This window comes from Triticum dicoccoides, chromosome 6A (assembly GCF_002162155.2).
Source record: "Triticum dicoccoides isolate Atlit2015 ecotype Zavitan chromosome 6A, WEW_v2.0, whole genome shotgun sequence".
NCBI classification, from domain to species: Eukaryota; Viridiplantae; Streptophyta; class Magnoliopsida; order Poales; family Poaceae; genus Triticum; species Triticum dicoccoides.
The window spans coordinates 619,567,899-619,582,923 of NC_041390.1; the positions used below are offsets into that span (position 1 = coordinate 619,567,899).

General features: G+C 48.2%; 2 protein-coding genes across 2 annotated transcripts; one reads left to right on the forward strand and one right to left on the reverse strand.

Moving 5' to 3' along the window:
* Window positions 1-6,311: 6,311 nt before the first annotated feature.
* Window positions 6,312-11,672, forward strand: LOC119316143 (ABC transporter G family member 28-like). The gene is made up of 14 exons (XM_037590493.1): window positions 6,312-6,760; window positions 6,867-6,943; window positions 7,088-7,369; window positions 7,604-7,667; window positions 7,741-7,887; window positions 8,053-8,087; window positions 8,202-8,275; window positions 8,382-9,250; window positions 9,333-9,629; window positions 9,727-10,206; window positions 10,298-10,446; window positions 10,542-10,831; window positions 10,952-11,073; window positions 11,171-11,672. Exons 1-14 carry the CDS (start codon window positions 6,312-6,314, stop codon window positions 11,325-11,327), a joined length of 3,492 nt encoding a protein of 1,163 aa, XP_037446390.1. The 3' UTR covers window positions 11,328-11,672.
* A 92-nt stretch (window positions 11,673-11,764) lies between these two features.
* LOC119318555 (DNL-type zinc finger protein-like) lies at window positions 11,765-13,414 on the reverse strand. The gene is made up of 2 exons (XM_037593134.1): window positions 13,220-13,414; window positions 11,765-12,519 (listed from the first exon to the last, which is right to left on the reverse strand). The coding sequence occupies exons 1-2, from the start codon at window positions 13,299-13,301 to the stop codon at window positions 12,026-12,028; spliced, it is 576 nt and encodes a 191-aa protein (XP_037449031.1). The 5' UTR covers window positions 13,302-13,414; the 3' UTR covers window positions 11,765-12,025.
* Between the last annotated feature and the right edge of the window lie 1,611 nt (window positions 13,415-15,025).

The following is a 15,025-nucleotide window of genomic DNA, read 5'->3' on the forward strand; positions in this document are numbered from 1 at the left end:
GGGGGGGGGGGGATGGGTGGTCTTCTTATAAGAAGTGCATAGTGTACATACTAAACCTTTGTTGTTTCATCGACGGCCTCTGCCCTCTAACTCCTCTCAATTGTCGCCGCTAGTGATCTCTCATCTCCCATGTAAGGGCATCTTCAGCCGTTGGCCCCCCAGGAGGGGCAAAAAATCGCCCTCTGAGGGCGCACCGGCGCTAAACCGTGCACTGGGGGCGTGATGCCCCCCGGTTGCGCCCCTACGGGTTTTTAAAATGTTCAAATTCGGCGCAAACACAACGCAAACACGGGCGAGTTCATTCAAATTTAAACATATTTTACAAGAAAAAACAACTACCGCAGGCTACCCCCGCCGTCTCCCTCGCCGCCCGCCCACGCGGTTCTACATGCCGAGGAGGCTGTAGAACCGCGTGTAGTCACTGCCGTCGTCGTCGTCGTCGTCGTCGTCGCCCCCGCCTACGCCTCCACCGTCCCTGCTGCATCCCTTCCCCGGTTGGCGCGGCGGGTTGGACGGTCCCGGGGCATCGTCGTCGTCGCTATCGAGGACGATGACACCGTCCCCGTCCTCGCGCCCACGTTTGCGGGCGGCGATCTCCTCCAGGGCCCGGCGCTGCCGGACCATCTCCTCGCGCACGTAGTCGTCGGCGACCACCGCATGGCGTCCTCGTCGGAGAAGCCGCGCCGGGCTATCTCATCGTACTCCGGGGGGAGGCTGGACTCCACCTTGGGCTCGACGAGGGCGCCGGAGCTGCGGGTACACGTGCTGACAGGCGTGTCCTGGGGCTCCGGCTTGACGGGGCGGAGGTGGAGGTAGGGAGAGCCGCCGGAGCTGCGGGTACGCGCGCTGACAAGCGTGTCCTGGGGCTCCGGCTTGACGGGGCGGAGGCGGAGGCAGGGAGAGCCGCCGGACGAGGAGTAGGACGCCCCGGTCTCCAAGCGCCTCGGCGTCCAGGAGCTTCCCCGGCGGCGTGAGAAGGACGGGGGAGCGGGATACTCGAGGCGCGGTGTGTTGCCGCCCTCGATGTACTCGAGGACGGCCTCCAACGTGCGGCCGGGCACGCCCCACCATCGACGCCGGCCATCGGAGTTGAGCCTGCTGGAGGGCACGACGCCATTGGTGGCCTCGAGATACTCGGCGTGACGGCGGCGGAAGTAGGGCTCCCAGAGCGGGCTGTCGGGGACGTACCGTGGCCCCTCCCTCGCCGCCCGCGGCAGGGACACGCGGATGCGTGCGATCTCCGCACGCCGCGTCGCCCCGATGGGTGGTGGTGGCAGCGGCACGCCGCCGGCGCTGATCCTCCAAGCCCCGGGCACCCGCATGTCCGGCGGGACCGGGTACTTGGCCTCGAAAAGGAGGCGAGCCTCGTCCTCGTGCAGATGACGGCGCCCGAATCCGTTCGCCGCCGCGCCGTCGCCTGGAAAACGCTCGGCCATGTTTTCTCAACTGGTGACGGCGAGAGGAGGAAAAGGGGAGAAATGAGCGTGTTGTCGGTGGATGATCGGGGTGAGTCTCTCCGGCGCGCTTGCAGTCGGCTTTTATAGGCGGAGGCGCCGCGTGGTAGGCTTGGCCGGCGCGTTACGCGTGGCATGATTGCGTGGCGGCCGAGGGACGCGCCGCCCGTGAGGCATCAATGGAGGCTGACCGGCGCGGCAGCTTTGGCATTGATTCGCCGCGGGAAACAAGGCGATGAGGACGACGAAGGGGCGAGAAGAGGGTAGAGTCGCTGACGCGGCGGGCCCGCGGCTCTTCGCGCCAAAAACGATTCACCCGGCGCCCCCGAGCGACCCCCAGTGCGCCGGGTTCGGGTTGGGTCCGCCGGCGCCAATTTCGGCTCGAGCCGGCGAAAACTGGGCTCTTGAGGATGCGACTGGACCGATTTTTTGACGCCGACGGACGAAAAGACGCCTGGGGGGCCTTCTTGGGGCGCGGCTGGAGATGCCCTGAGACTCGTCCCCTATGCATTCACCTTTGTATCCCAGTCATCAATGCTTTGTGTTTTCATGACATCGGGCCGCTTTCCGCCCATGGACTGGAGGTCTTTCACCGGCGGTCTTGCACCCTATAGAAATCGTAACGCTCAACCTTCTTCCCCACCAACTTCGTCACTTGAGGGTCTACCTTTTTTAGAAACACACTACAAAATGCATGTATCCATCCTTCCATTCCTTGCCAAGGAGCTCGACAGTAAAACAATGAGGAAGGCTCAAAGTGCGTCAACTACAAGATGTAAGAAGATGTTGCTTTGTGCTATGCTTGCATGAACATCTCTCTTGATGCCATAGTAAGGGGCGATCAAATGAAGGACCACTTGTCTTTTTCACTCATTTTCCTATTTTCTGAAGTAGTCATTGCTTTTCCTTTTCCAGAACACAAGCATATGTATATTGATACGTCTTCAACATATCTATAATTTTTAATTGTTTCATGCTATTATATTATATGTTTTGGACGTTTAATGGGCTTTGTTATGCATTTTTATATTTTTTTGGACTAACCTACTAACCGAAGGCCCAGTGCAAATTCCTGTTTTTTGCCTATTTCGGTGTTTCACAGAAAAGAAATACCAAACGGAATCCAAACTGAATGAAACCTTCGGGAGAGTTATTTTTGAAACAAACACAATCCAGAAGACTTGGAGTGGACGTCAAGAAAGCAACGAGGCGTCCACGAGGTAGGAGGGCGCGCCCGGGGGGGTAGGCGCCCCCACCCTCGTGGGCTCCTTGTGGCTCAACCGACCTACTTCTTTCGCCTATATATACTCATATACCCCGAAAACATGCGAGAGCACCACGAAACCCTATTTCCACCGCCGCAACCTTCTGTACCCGTGAGATCCCATCTTGGGGCCTTTTCCGGCGCTTCGCCGGAGGGGGAATCGATCACAGAGGGCTTCTACATCAACAACATAGCCTCTCCGATGATGTGTGAGTAGTTTACCACAGACCTTCGGGTTCATAGTTATTAGCTAGATGACTTCTTCTCTCTCTTTGGATCTCAATACAAAGTTGTCCTCGATTCTCTTGGAGATCTATTCGATGTAATTCTTTTTGCGGTGTGTTTGTCGAGATCCGATGAATTGTGAGTTTATGATTAAGATTATCTATGAACAATATTTGATTCTTCTCTGAATTCTTTTATGCATGATTTAATATCTTTGCAAGTCTCTTCGAATTATCAGTTTGGTTTGGCCTACTAGATTGATCTTTCTTACAATGGGAGAAGTGCTTAGCTTTGAGTTCAATCTTGCGGTGTCCTTTCCCAGTTACAGCAGGGGCAACAAGACACGTATTGTATTGTTTCCATCGAGGGTAAAAAGATGGGGTTTATATCATATTGTTTGAGTTTATCCCTCTATATTATGTCATCTTATCTAATGCGTTACTCTGTTCTTATGAACTTAATACTCTAGATGCATGCTGGATAGCGGTCAATGTGTGGAGTAATAGTAGTAGATGTAGAATCGTTTCGGTCTATTTGTCACGGACGTGATGCCTATATACATGATCATGCCTAGATATTCTCATAACTATGCGCTTTTCTATCAATTGCTGGACAATAATTTGTTCACCCACCGTAGAATTTGCTATCTTGAGAGAAGCCACTAGTGAAACCTATGGCCTCCGGATCTATCTTCCATCATATTGTTTTCCTATCTACTTGCTATTCTGCCGCCTTTTATTTTGCAATCTTTATTTTGCAATCTATACAACAAAAATACCAAAAATATTTATCTTATCATCTTTATCTGATCTCACTTTTACAAGTGACCGTAAAGGGATTGACAACCCATTTATCGCGTTGGTTGCAATGTTCTTATTTGTTTGTGTAGGTACGAGGGACTTGCGTATAGTCTCCTACTGGATTGATACCTTGGTTCTCAAAAACTAAGGGAAAATACTTACACTACTTTGCTGCATCACCCTTTCTTCTTCAAGGAAAAATCAACGCATGCTCAAGAGGTAGCATATACACTCACATATTGATATATTTTGGGGGGTAGAAGCCACAAACTTTGAAGATCGAGAACGATGTCGACGGGACGTCTGTACTACTTTTGTTGCTGTAAAAAATATATTATGTCCCTGTATTCCTGTACAAATCAGGCAAAAACTTATTCTGCACTTGGCTTCATTCCTGATTACAAAAATATTAACACAGCTAAAATTCGATTATACCAAGAAGGTACAGTTGGTTCAGTTGACTCAATTTTTGACACTATCTGAACACCAACTTCCCGTTTAGAATTCAGAAACTCTCATATGCCCGAAAAGAACTAAACACTTCATAACAAAAGGGTGAAGGGCATAAACACAATACTTAGTATTGCAAATATCCAACTTAGTATTACTATTGGAGTTGTGTGGTTTCCCAAGGCTACACGTTTTACATCACACATGACAAGGGCCAAATGTTGTGGTAGTGCATTCTCTTCCGGGTTCGATATTCTACTTCCATGCACGAGAGGACAAGTAGAATTGTTACATATAACTACAATTTTTAGTGGTTGTATCTAGTAATCTATTCAACCTTCTAACAACCCTCCTCTCCTCGATTTTTTGGCATTTTAGACCACCTGCATGAGTGAAATGCCAAAAAGTCCCCCTCTCAATGCAATGACAAAAGTATCATGACGGCAGGCCTGGCATGTGTCGCCTGCCGCCACAACCAGTGGTGGCACCCTTGGCATCATAGGATTTGGAGTGATGTAGAAAAGAAAACAGAATGATGTGATGGCATGGCACCTGCCGCCATGGGCTATGGCAGCTACCATGCCCCTGGTGTCGCTTATCAGGTCTGCCGGCATGGATATTTGCCAATTACACAGAGATGTGGTCCTTTCTGGCATTACACTCGCGCAGGTGGTCTAAAATGCCAAAATTTCTATTTTCTCAAGATCGAAGGATTTTGTGCGTGGCATTGATGTTAATTACCACCAACGGGTTCTCTAGAGAGTTCTCAACTTCCATGGTTCGATTCGGTCTAGTTCGCATGATTGTTTGGGTCTAGTTCGCATGATTTTTACCGCAGGTTGAGTTTTGCATTGGTTCGCATGGTAGGTGAGATTAAAAACATGCTAAGCTACGCCTACAAAACTGGTCATGGTTTGAGCTAAACCATTGTTCAACCAGTCATTTGTCTTTCGTTCCCCGCAAAGAAAAAACCATCAATCTTTCATGACATCACATTCTCACACAGATACTATGGGGGCATCTATGTCCCTTAGCAAGACGATGGAGCACGCATGATTACATCTTTTCAATTTGTCTCTTGTCTATTTTTGTTTCTTTTTTCTCTAATGTTATTAGGTAAAAAAGAATGTATTTTAGAGGTATATGAAAAATTATTATGGTTGTGTGCATCGATAGATGCAGAGGCCGGGGATAATAACACAGAAACTTATTTTTTTTAATAGTTTTTCTATTTCTATTTTTATTTCCACAAACACCTTTTGTATTGTAAAATTGTTCACGCAGCTTCTAAATGTGTTCATGCATGTTGAATAAAATGTTCATGACATTTAAAAATGTTCTTCACATTCTAAAAAATATTCGTACCATTTAACAAAAATGTTCACAGGTTTAAACAATTGTTGATGATATTTAAAAAAACTTGAAATAATGTAAAAAATATTCATATCATTTTTAGAAACGTTCATGACATATAAAAATACATTCATTGCATTTAGGAAAAAAAATGTTCATAACACTTAAAATGTTAATGCAAATGTAAAAAAATAGCGCATATATTTTTTTGAACGTTTATTACATAAAAAATGTCCATACCATTTAGAAAAATGTTCATAAGACTTAAAAAAATGTTCACATGTTGAGGAAAATGTTCATAAGAGCATCAAATTTACGAGTCTATGTGTGATGCATTTGCACCCTTGGCTACAATATCTTTCATGAGCCATTTTTGAAGTGTTGCGAACGTCGTGGGGGCTGCCACATGGGGCCCCATGCGGCGGTAGCTTGTAGTGATTTGGTGGTAGCATGTAGCTTGTAGTGATTGGGATACTGGGTCCATCAGAATGCAAAATGTTGTTTGTATGCTACAAAATACAAAAACGTTACTGCTCTGAATGAGCGGCAAGCATCTCAAACATACACCCATTGGTAAAAAGGCCGAAAGGGCCAGTGGAAGAAAGCAAGGTCCAGTTCATCAGATGAAGGAGGCGCGTGGCCCATGGCCCGTCTCCCCTCACTCCCCGACCACCCTCTGCCCCCTTCCTATTTCTGCTCTCCACCACCACCGCCCCGCGAGCTCCTCCTCCTCCCATCCCAGCCAGCCAGCCGAGAGGCCTCCCAATGCCAGCCACCACCAATGCCTACCACCTAGGCCCCAAGGCGCCGACCCTGCAGCTCCACCGAGCGTCCTCCCTCCGCCCGTCCGCCCAACCCATGGCCCGAGTGGCGGGGCAGCAGCTCGCCGCCGCGCTGCTCCTCCTCACCTCGGCCGCCGCCGCGCGCGCCATCGCCATCGGCAGCCCCGCCTACAACGTCGTCCCGCGCCTCTCCTCCTTCCAGGAGCACGCCGTCGTCGTCCCGCGCCTCTCCTTCGAGGAGCACGCCATCAACCAGGACGACTACGGCGGGGACGGGGACGGGGTCGGGGGCGGCGCCGCCTCGGCCGCCGGGGGCAAGGGCCTCGTCGGCAACCCCGTCGTCGCCGAGATCGTCAACAAGCGCCTCAAGGGCCTCACCGCCACCTTCGCCCGCTCCATCCGCAGCCAGCTCGGCTACTGCATCAAGGACACGTACGTGCATGTCCATTCTCCTTCTTCTTCTTCTTCTCCGTTTTTCCCGTGGGATGGATCGATCCATCTCGTGTGGTGATCTCCGATTCGGATTCCGATTACGCAGGGACTCGGAGTGGGACGCGGCCTTCAACTTCACCAAGGACACCTCCTTCCTCAACAACTGCATGAAGCAGACCAATGGTAAAAAACAAAAAAAGCCACATCCACATTCTTAGTACATTCTGCATGGTAGCATTTTGAACCGTTGTCATTTCCTTGCAAATCATTTTCAATTCGATCAACGATGCCGCCTTTCAAGATCTAGATCATGGTTCTCTGCGGCAGGTGACCTGCACCAGCGGGTGTGCACGGCGGCCGAGATGAAGTTCTACTTCAACAGCCTGATCGAGAGCGGGGAGGAGACCAGGTGGGAGAAGAGCTACGTCAGGCCCAACAAGAACTGCAACCTCTCCTCCTGGATCGACGGCTGCGAGCCCGGCTGGGCCTGCAGCGCCGGCGAGCAGAAGGTCGACCTCCAGGACGCCAAGGACATCCCCTACCGCGCCGACGACTGCCAGGCCTGCTGCCCCGGCTTCTTCTGCCCCCATGCCCTCACCTGCATGATACGTAAGTTAGCTCTCATCAACCCATGCCAACATCACTGACAAAAAGAACACCACTGTTTTTCAGCAAACTTTTTTCCATTTCTCAGTTGATCAGAAAAGAAGCGAATTGAATGTTTCAGGATATATGCACTTATGCTAACTCAAATTCAAACGAAAAGGAAATTGTTATTTAATTTTTTGATTGGGAGGAAACTGTTATACTGATTTCTCTCTGTGTTAATTCTGTCATGTGCAGCTTGCCCTCTTGGAGCATACTGCCCACTGTCCACCCTAAACAAGACTACGGGGATCTGCGACCCGTAAGTCGTCTGCCCTCGGAACTTCTAAATTTCCACAGTTTCATCATAACTTAATGCTGAAGATGCATTTCAGGTACAATTACCAACCGCCTGCTGGGAACCCAAACCACACCTGTGGCAGTGCTGACAATTGGGCAGATGTGATGAGCACCGACGACGTTTTCTGCCCGGCTGGATTCTACTGCCCGAGCACGACCCAGAAGCTCCCTTGTAGTAGTGGGTAATCCTATCTATCTGATGTTTCAAGTTGTAGTTCCATGACAACCATTGTTCGTAATCATATACCCTGCACCAGTGGTATATTTAGTGGGCATGCTCTTCTTGCGGTCGATTGCTCGGGTGTTTATCTGTTCAGATGCTGAGAGAATCAGGTGTGCTTTTGCAGGTATTACTGCAGGAAGGGATCGACTTCGCAAACCAGTAAGCTCGACCACTTCTCATTGCAGAGGAGTTGGAATCCATACCCTCCGCAGTCTTCTTGACCCGCGCGCGTCCTGAATGTGGCCTTCTTCTTCTTCTTCTTCTTCCCTGCAGGATGCTACAAGAAGAGCGCATGTCCGCCCAACTCTGTTAATCAGGACATTACGATCTTTGGCATGTTGCTAGTGGTAATGCCACTAAGCGAATCGATATCATGGTTATTGTCCTTTTGGAAGCCGCAGCTGCTTTGGTCGAACTGACACTTGTCTTCTGTTCTTTTGTGCGGCTCCGCAGATTGCCTCTTGTCTAGTCCTTCTGATCATCTACAATTTCTCTGGCCAACTTCTAACCAACCGTGAGAAAAAGCAAGCAAAATCTCGAGAGGCTGCTGCAAGGTATGCGAAAGAGACGGCGCAGGCTCGTGAGAGGTGGAAAACAGCTAGAGATGTCGCCAAGAAGGCTAGCACTGGCCTTCAGTCACAACTGTCTCGCACCTTCTCGCGCAAGCAGAAGCCGGGACAGCCAGGGGGGATGTCATCGAAAGGCATGATGCCTTCAGTTGGAACGGATGGGGCTGGAAAAAAGAGCAACCTCCCCGACATGATGAGCTCCCTTGAAGAGAACCCAGACGGGCCCGAAGGATTCCAAATGGAAATAGGAGATAAGACCGGCAAGAAGATGCCCAAAGGGAAGCAGATGCACAGCCGGAGCCAGATTTTCAAGTATGCATACGGTCAAATCGAGAAGGAAAAGGCAATTCAACAGGAGATGGAGGAGAACGATAACAACATGAGTTTGTCTGGTGTGGTAAGCATGGCCAAAGAGCACGAAGTCGGTTCGAGAATGCCCATTGAGGTCGCGTTCAAGGACCTAACTCTGACGTTGACCGGGAGCAAGAAGAAGATCTTGAGGTCCGTGACAGGAAAGCTCATGCCTGGCCGCGTAGCTGCCGTCATGGGCCCATCTGGTGCTGGCAAGACCACATTTCTGAGTGCTGTCGCCGGCAAGGCAACTGGTTGTGACACATCAGGCTTGGTGCTCATCAATGGTAAAGTTGAGCCGATCCGTGCGTACAAGAGGATTATCGGCTTTGTTCCCCAAGATGACATTGTCCATGGCAACCTAACCGTTGAAGAAAATCTCTGGTTCAATGCAAGATGCAGGTATTTGCCCAAGTAGAGTTGGCCATCTACCTTTTCAGTTTACACAAGTGAACTAACTTACTGTATGTTTGTGGAATCTCAGGCTGGCAGCAGACATGTCGAAAGCCGAAAAGGTCCTCGTCGTGGAGAGGGTCATTGAGTCTTTGGGGCTGCAGCCAGTTCGAGATTCTCTGGTCGGGACGGTGGAGCAGCGTGGCATCTCCGGTGGCCAGCGCAAGAGAGTCAACGTCGGTGTAGAAATGGTCATGGAACCTTCGGTGTTGATCTTAGATGAGCCAACTTCAGGTTTGGATAGTGCATCCTCCCTGCTTCTTCTCCGTGCCCTTCGCCGGGAAGCTCTCGAAGGCGTCAATATCTCCATGGTTGTTCATCAGCCTAGGTTTGCTTTCAACCTCAAATGCAGAACGGTATTATATGTTTGCCTCATCGCCTGCAGCAATTCTCCCTGACTAAAACAAAGCCCTTTGCCGTCTCAGCTACACGCTGTACAGAATGTTTGATGACTTGATACTTCTCGCCAAAGGGGGGATGACTGTCTACCATGGTCCAGTAAAGAAGGTGGAAGAATACTTCTCGGGGCTGGGCATTGTCGTGCCGGATCGCGTGAACCCACCCGACTACTACATTGACATCTTGGAGGGCATTGTGAAGCCAAACATGAGCGCGGGCGTAACCGTTAAGGACCTGCCGCTCAGATGGATGCTGCACAACGGCTATGACGTTCCACGGGACATGCTGCGGAGCACCTCCGGGTCTGAATCTTCGTCCAGAGGAGGCGCAGACCCTTCTTCTCCTGGCGCGGACGCAAGCCCATCCTTTCTATCAGAAATGTGGGCCAATATCAAGGACACCATCATGCAGAAGAAGGATGAGTTTGACTATAACAAGTCAACCTTAGATCTGTCAAACCGCAACACCCCCGGCATCCTTAGGCAGTACAGGTACTTCCTGGGAAGGTAAGGTCTCCCTCATCTGTGTATTGAACATCTCATTTCCTGGGGAGTTCTTCTCCAGCTCATCTCGGTGTTTATGTCTTCATTCATTCAGGGTTGGCAAGCAGAGGCTCCGGGAAGCAAGGATACTGGCTGTCGACTACCTGATACTCTGCCTTGCTGGGATATGCCTGGGGACGCTGGCCAAAGTGAGCGACGAAACGTTTGGAGCGCTTGGGTACACTTACACTGTCATCGCCGTCTGTAAGTCTGGCCTGCCTTCTCTTTCTCCCCGAATCTGCATATCTAGCTGACCACTTCTCGAGGTTCACTCATGCCAAGCTGCGTGCATGACGCAGCCCTGCTTTGCAAAATCGGAGCCCTAAGATCCTTCGCCCTGGACAAGATATACTACTGGAGGGAAAGGGCCTCGGGGATGAGCTCGCTGGCCTACTTCCTGGCCAAGGACACCATCGACCACTTCAATACCATCGTCAAGCCCATCGTCTACCTCTCCATGTTCTACTTCTTCAACAACCCCAGGTCGTCCATCTGGGAGAACTATGTCGTCATCGTTGCGCTTGTGTACTGCGTCACGGGCATCGGCTACACCCTCGCCATCTTCTTCCAGCCAGGCTCCGCACAACTGGTACTCAAACATGCTTCCATTCCTCAATTGTATTTTCATGACCATGAAATCAAAAAAAAGCTCTCGACACTCCCTTGTAGATTGCTCATCATTGCTCATGTTACATGCTTTTGTTTGCAGTGGTCTGCACTGCTCCCAGTCGTTCTCACCTTGATAGCAACTCAGCAGAAGGACACTATCATAGCTGATCTTTGCTACACAAAGTGGGCTCTGGAGGCGTTCGTGATCGCCAACGCTCACAAGTGCGTATGCCTCCCATCAAATTCCTCCCTGACATAAATGAGCTCGCAAGTAAAATTGTCTCTGACCAAACACCCGATTGCTCATTCGTGGTTGCAGCTACACCGGGGTGTGGTTGATAACACGGTGCGGCTCTCTGCAAAGTAACGGCTACGACATCAGCAACAGGAGTCTCTGTTTATGGGTCCTCGTGGCCAACGGGGTGATCTTCCGCTGCGTAGCCTTCTTCTGCATGGTAGTCTTCCAGAAGCACTGACCCCTCTGTCGATAGATACAGCTGATCGGTTCATCGCTTCTTTCTTTCTCTGCGTAACAGAAAAATGTACAATTGTTAGAGCTTTCTGTCTTTCACAGCATGCATGAGGTGTACATAAGAACAGATTTACCTTTTTGTTGTTGTGAAGATGTAAAGAGCAGGATGTTGAGTAGCAGCAGGCAGCTGGTCAGGAATGCCCTAATTTTTATGTAGAGGCGTTATCCATTTCAGATTAGCTGATGATAGCACATGTCAGAGGAACACTTCACTTGTTGCCTTCAGTCGAGTAACATTTGAGGTGCAAATGTCAAATTGTTTCTGGCTGTACTGTACTACATGGTCAGGATTTGTAGCTCTATTCAGCGGCAACCATTCATCATCATACTTGCACATAAAAAAAAATGACGCAATATTCCAGTTAAACTAGAGGTTCAGAAGGTCATATCTCAATATCTTTGTTCTCTTCTCTCGGAAAAACATGCTTGGACAAGAAAGGATAAAGCACAAATTACTAGAGTGTGGGTAGTCCACTACAGAAAATTCACTTCACTATTGCAGCTTTAATCTAGAACTTAGCAGCTTGTACTCCACTTGAGAAGCCATGAAACTGAGCGAATAACTCGCAATGTTTCGGTAAGGAGGTGACAGTTTTATTATAGCTGCTGCTGGACCAGAAGGCCAAGATATTACAGTAAGGCCTAATTTTCACCAGAAGGTTCCTTGGATTTGACCTGAGACCCGGCCAGGTCCTCCAGGGTGAAGCTGAGAGTATCCGTGTCGCCTTTCTTCACGTCCTGCCCCTGATCCGCCAGGAAGTCCTCGATGCTCCCCGGCTGGCCAAACCAGCCGAGCCTGTCCGCCATCAGGTGCAGGTTGTTGCAGCCCCCACAGCGGGCGACCACCACCCCGTTGTCGTACGAGTCCCGGCTGGCCATCTTCACGGACCTCGTCTCGCAGACCTTGCACGTGAAGATCATCGCCATGTCGTGCCTCGGAGAGATCTTCAGGGTCGACGCGTCTCTGACCTTGAAGCTCGACTCCGCTGCCGCAGGGACCGAAGCTGGCCGCGGCGGGGTGCCGGTCTTGTGATCCTCCAGGTCATGGCGACGCTCATTTGACACATTGCTGCTCGCTTCGATGATCGTTTGGAGGGACCTCAAGCCTGCGGTCGCAGTAGAAGGGAAGAAAATTCCTGCAATGACAAAGAGTATCCGGTTGGCCGTTAGCTCACTCGTGTCGCAGAAGTAAAAACATCTGACACACACATGATAAAATGAAATTTAAGAAAGAATGTTTCAGCTTATTTGCCAGTCTTTGCAGGAACTGTGAATTTCCCCATGGAGAAAACATGCTTCAGCTTCAGTTGGCTATGAGCTCAGTGGTGTTGCAGGAGTGCAAACAGCTGAGATGCATACATACATATGATGAAACGATAAACGCTTGAGCTATTTATTTGCCAATCTTGCAGCAACTAAGAATTCATTCTCCACAGAGAAACATGAACTGAGTGAGACTATGAGTATGATTGTCGGCCGCCTGCGTTTACAGCATCCTAAGCCATCAAATCATTTTATAACATAGCGTAAAGAAAAGAAAGCATGGCCTGTCCTAATTAGATTAAATTTGTACACACAGTGCTGGAATCATACACAAAGATTTCAACTCCCACCAGCGCCTACAACCCACACGACCTAGATAAATCCCAATCGAATCAAATCCCGCGACACAACCATTCACGGCGGGGGCTCTCAGCATCAAATCAGAAAAACACCTACAATCCCAGCCACCGGGACGCCGGGTGCTGCGGTATCCTGGCCAATCGATCCGAGGACAAGCGATCGGATTTAAGCGGCGGGGACCAAGAAGGGGGAGGGGAGGAAGCCGGGGCTCACCGCGGGAAGAGGGGGCGGACGGCTGGGACAGGGCCGCGATGATGTGGCGGCCCGCCAGCGGCAGAAACCGGCCGGCGGCCATGGCGTGTCGGCCGGCGACGGAGGGGGAGGGAGCGCGTCTTCTTCTTCTTGCCGGCGAAGAAAGAAAGAGGCGAGCGGAGCAGAGCGGACAGACAGACAGAGGAGGCAGCCTCTCTGCTCGGCTCTTCTTACCGTGCCCCCCGGCGCGCATATGGGCCTCGCGAAGCTTCTTACGTCCGGATCTCCATATGGGCCTAACGAAGCCGAAGCCGGAGACTCTCGACAGGACCTATATGGGCCTCATATCTTATTACTATTTTTACTTTCGTTTATACTTCCAAATATTCTAAATAAATATATTAAAAACACTTTACATAAAACATTTGAAAAACATTCTCAATCAAGCATCTGAAAAATGTTAAATGTGTGTAGAGATTTTTTTCAAATGTATACGAAAATGCATGCAAAAACTATACAATGTGTGTGAAAAGTTGATCATGTAAAACAAAATGGTTAATCAAGCATTGAAAAAATGTTAAATGTGTATAGAGAAAATGTTTCTCATATATACGAAAAATATGCAATATGTGTGAAAAGTTGATCATATATTTTTAAATGTTAATAAAGCATTTGAAAAAATGTTAAACAAGTATTTGAAAAATGTTAATGAAGCATTTGGAAATTTTTCAGTGTGTATAGAGAAATGTTGACCATGTATTTAGAAAAGTTAATCTTGTATTATTAAAAAATGTTATACTTGTACTTCAACAAAATAACATGCATTTTTATAAATATATATAGAAAAAATGTTGACCATATATTATAGAAATTTTAGTATTGAATTTGAAAAAACTACTAATCAAGCTTTAGAAAAACTGTTGACCATGTATTAAAAATGCTAACATTGTATTTGAAACAGGTTAATCAAGCATTTGAAAATGTTTAAAATGTGTATAGAAAAAATGTTGACCATGTATTTTTTTTATTTTCTATTTGGAAAATGTTAATCAAGAATTTGAAAAATGTTAAGAATGCGTACTGAAAAAATGTTGGCCATGTATTAAAAAATGTTAAATTTTTATTTGAAAAATGTTAAACGTATATTAGAAACATTTTCTTGATGTATACGAAAATTGTAGAATGAAAACCAAAAGAAAGAGACAAAAACAAAGAAAAAACAATGAAAAGAAAGAAATAAATAAAGAAAACTAAGAAAGAAAAAAGGAAAAAAGAGGAAAAAACCTAATAAAATGAATAAAACCCAAAAAACCTGGTTAAAACCAAGAACTAAACGAAGAAAACCAAAGAACAAAAGCCAAAAAGGAAAAGCAAAGAGAAAACAATAAAATCTGTGAAAGGAAAAAAAATAAAAAGTGAAAAAAACAAAGGAAAAATAAGAAAAGAACAGAAAACCAATGAAAACTGAGGGAAAAACCTGTGAAAAAGAAGAAAAATAAAAAACCGAGTAAACCAGTGAAGAAAAAAAACCCTAGCGAATGAAACCCGGGGAGCGGAACAAGAGAACTCGATCAAAACCAGGGAACGAGAAAAAAAGATGAAAAGGGGCCAGCCCAGTAGCTACATGTTGGGGGTAAAATCTCCAGCAAGACGTATGTTATTCTCGCTATAAGCGAGATATAACATGTGCGCTCGAAAAGGGAGTTAAATAGCATTTGAGTACATAAACGCTCACATTAATTTGGGTCGTGTGATGGATGTGTCGTCGCCCACTAAAAGCCCATGGTGTATAACTCGCGAGGGCCTCAAGATAGTTTGAATTCGTCA

Excerpts from the sequence above, each read along its gene's own strand:
- LOC119316143 (XM_037590493.1), top strand. The coding sequence starts at position 6,312 with ATGCCAGCCACCACCAATGCCTACCACCTAGGCCCCAAGGCGCCGACC. Across the intron at positions 7,370-7,603 it reads TGCCCTCACCTGCATGATAC|CTTGCCCTCTTGGAGCATAC; the intron begins GTAAGTTAGCTC and ends TGTCATGTGCAG. Across the intron at positions 10,832-10,951 it reads AGCCAGGCTCCGCACAACTG|TGGTCTGCACTGCTCCCAGT; the intron begins GTACTCAAACAT and ends TTTTGTTTGCAG.
- LOC119318555 (XM_037593134.1), bottom strand. The coding sequence starts at position 13,301 with ATGGCCGCCGGCCGGTTTCTGCCGCTGGCGGGCCGCCACATCATCGCG. Across the intron at positions 12,520-13,219 it reads GTCCGCCCCCTCTTCCCGCG|GAATTTTCTTCCCTTCTACT; the intron begins GTGAGCCCCGGC and ends TTGTCATTGCAG.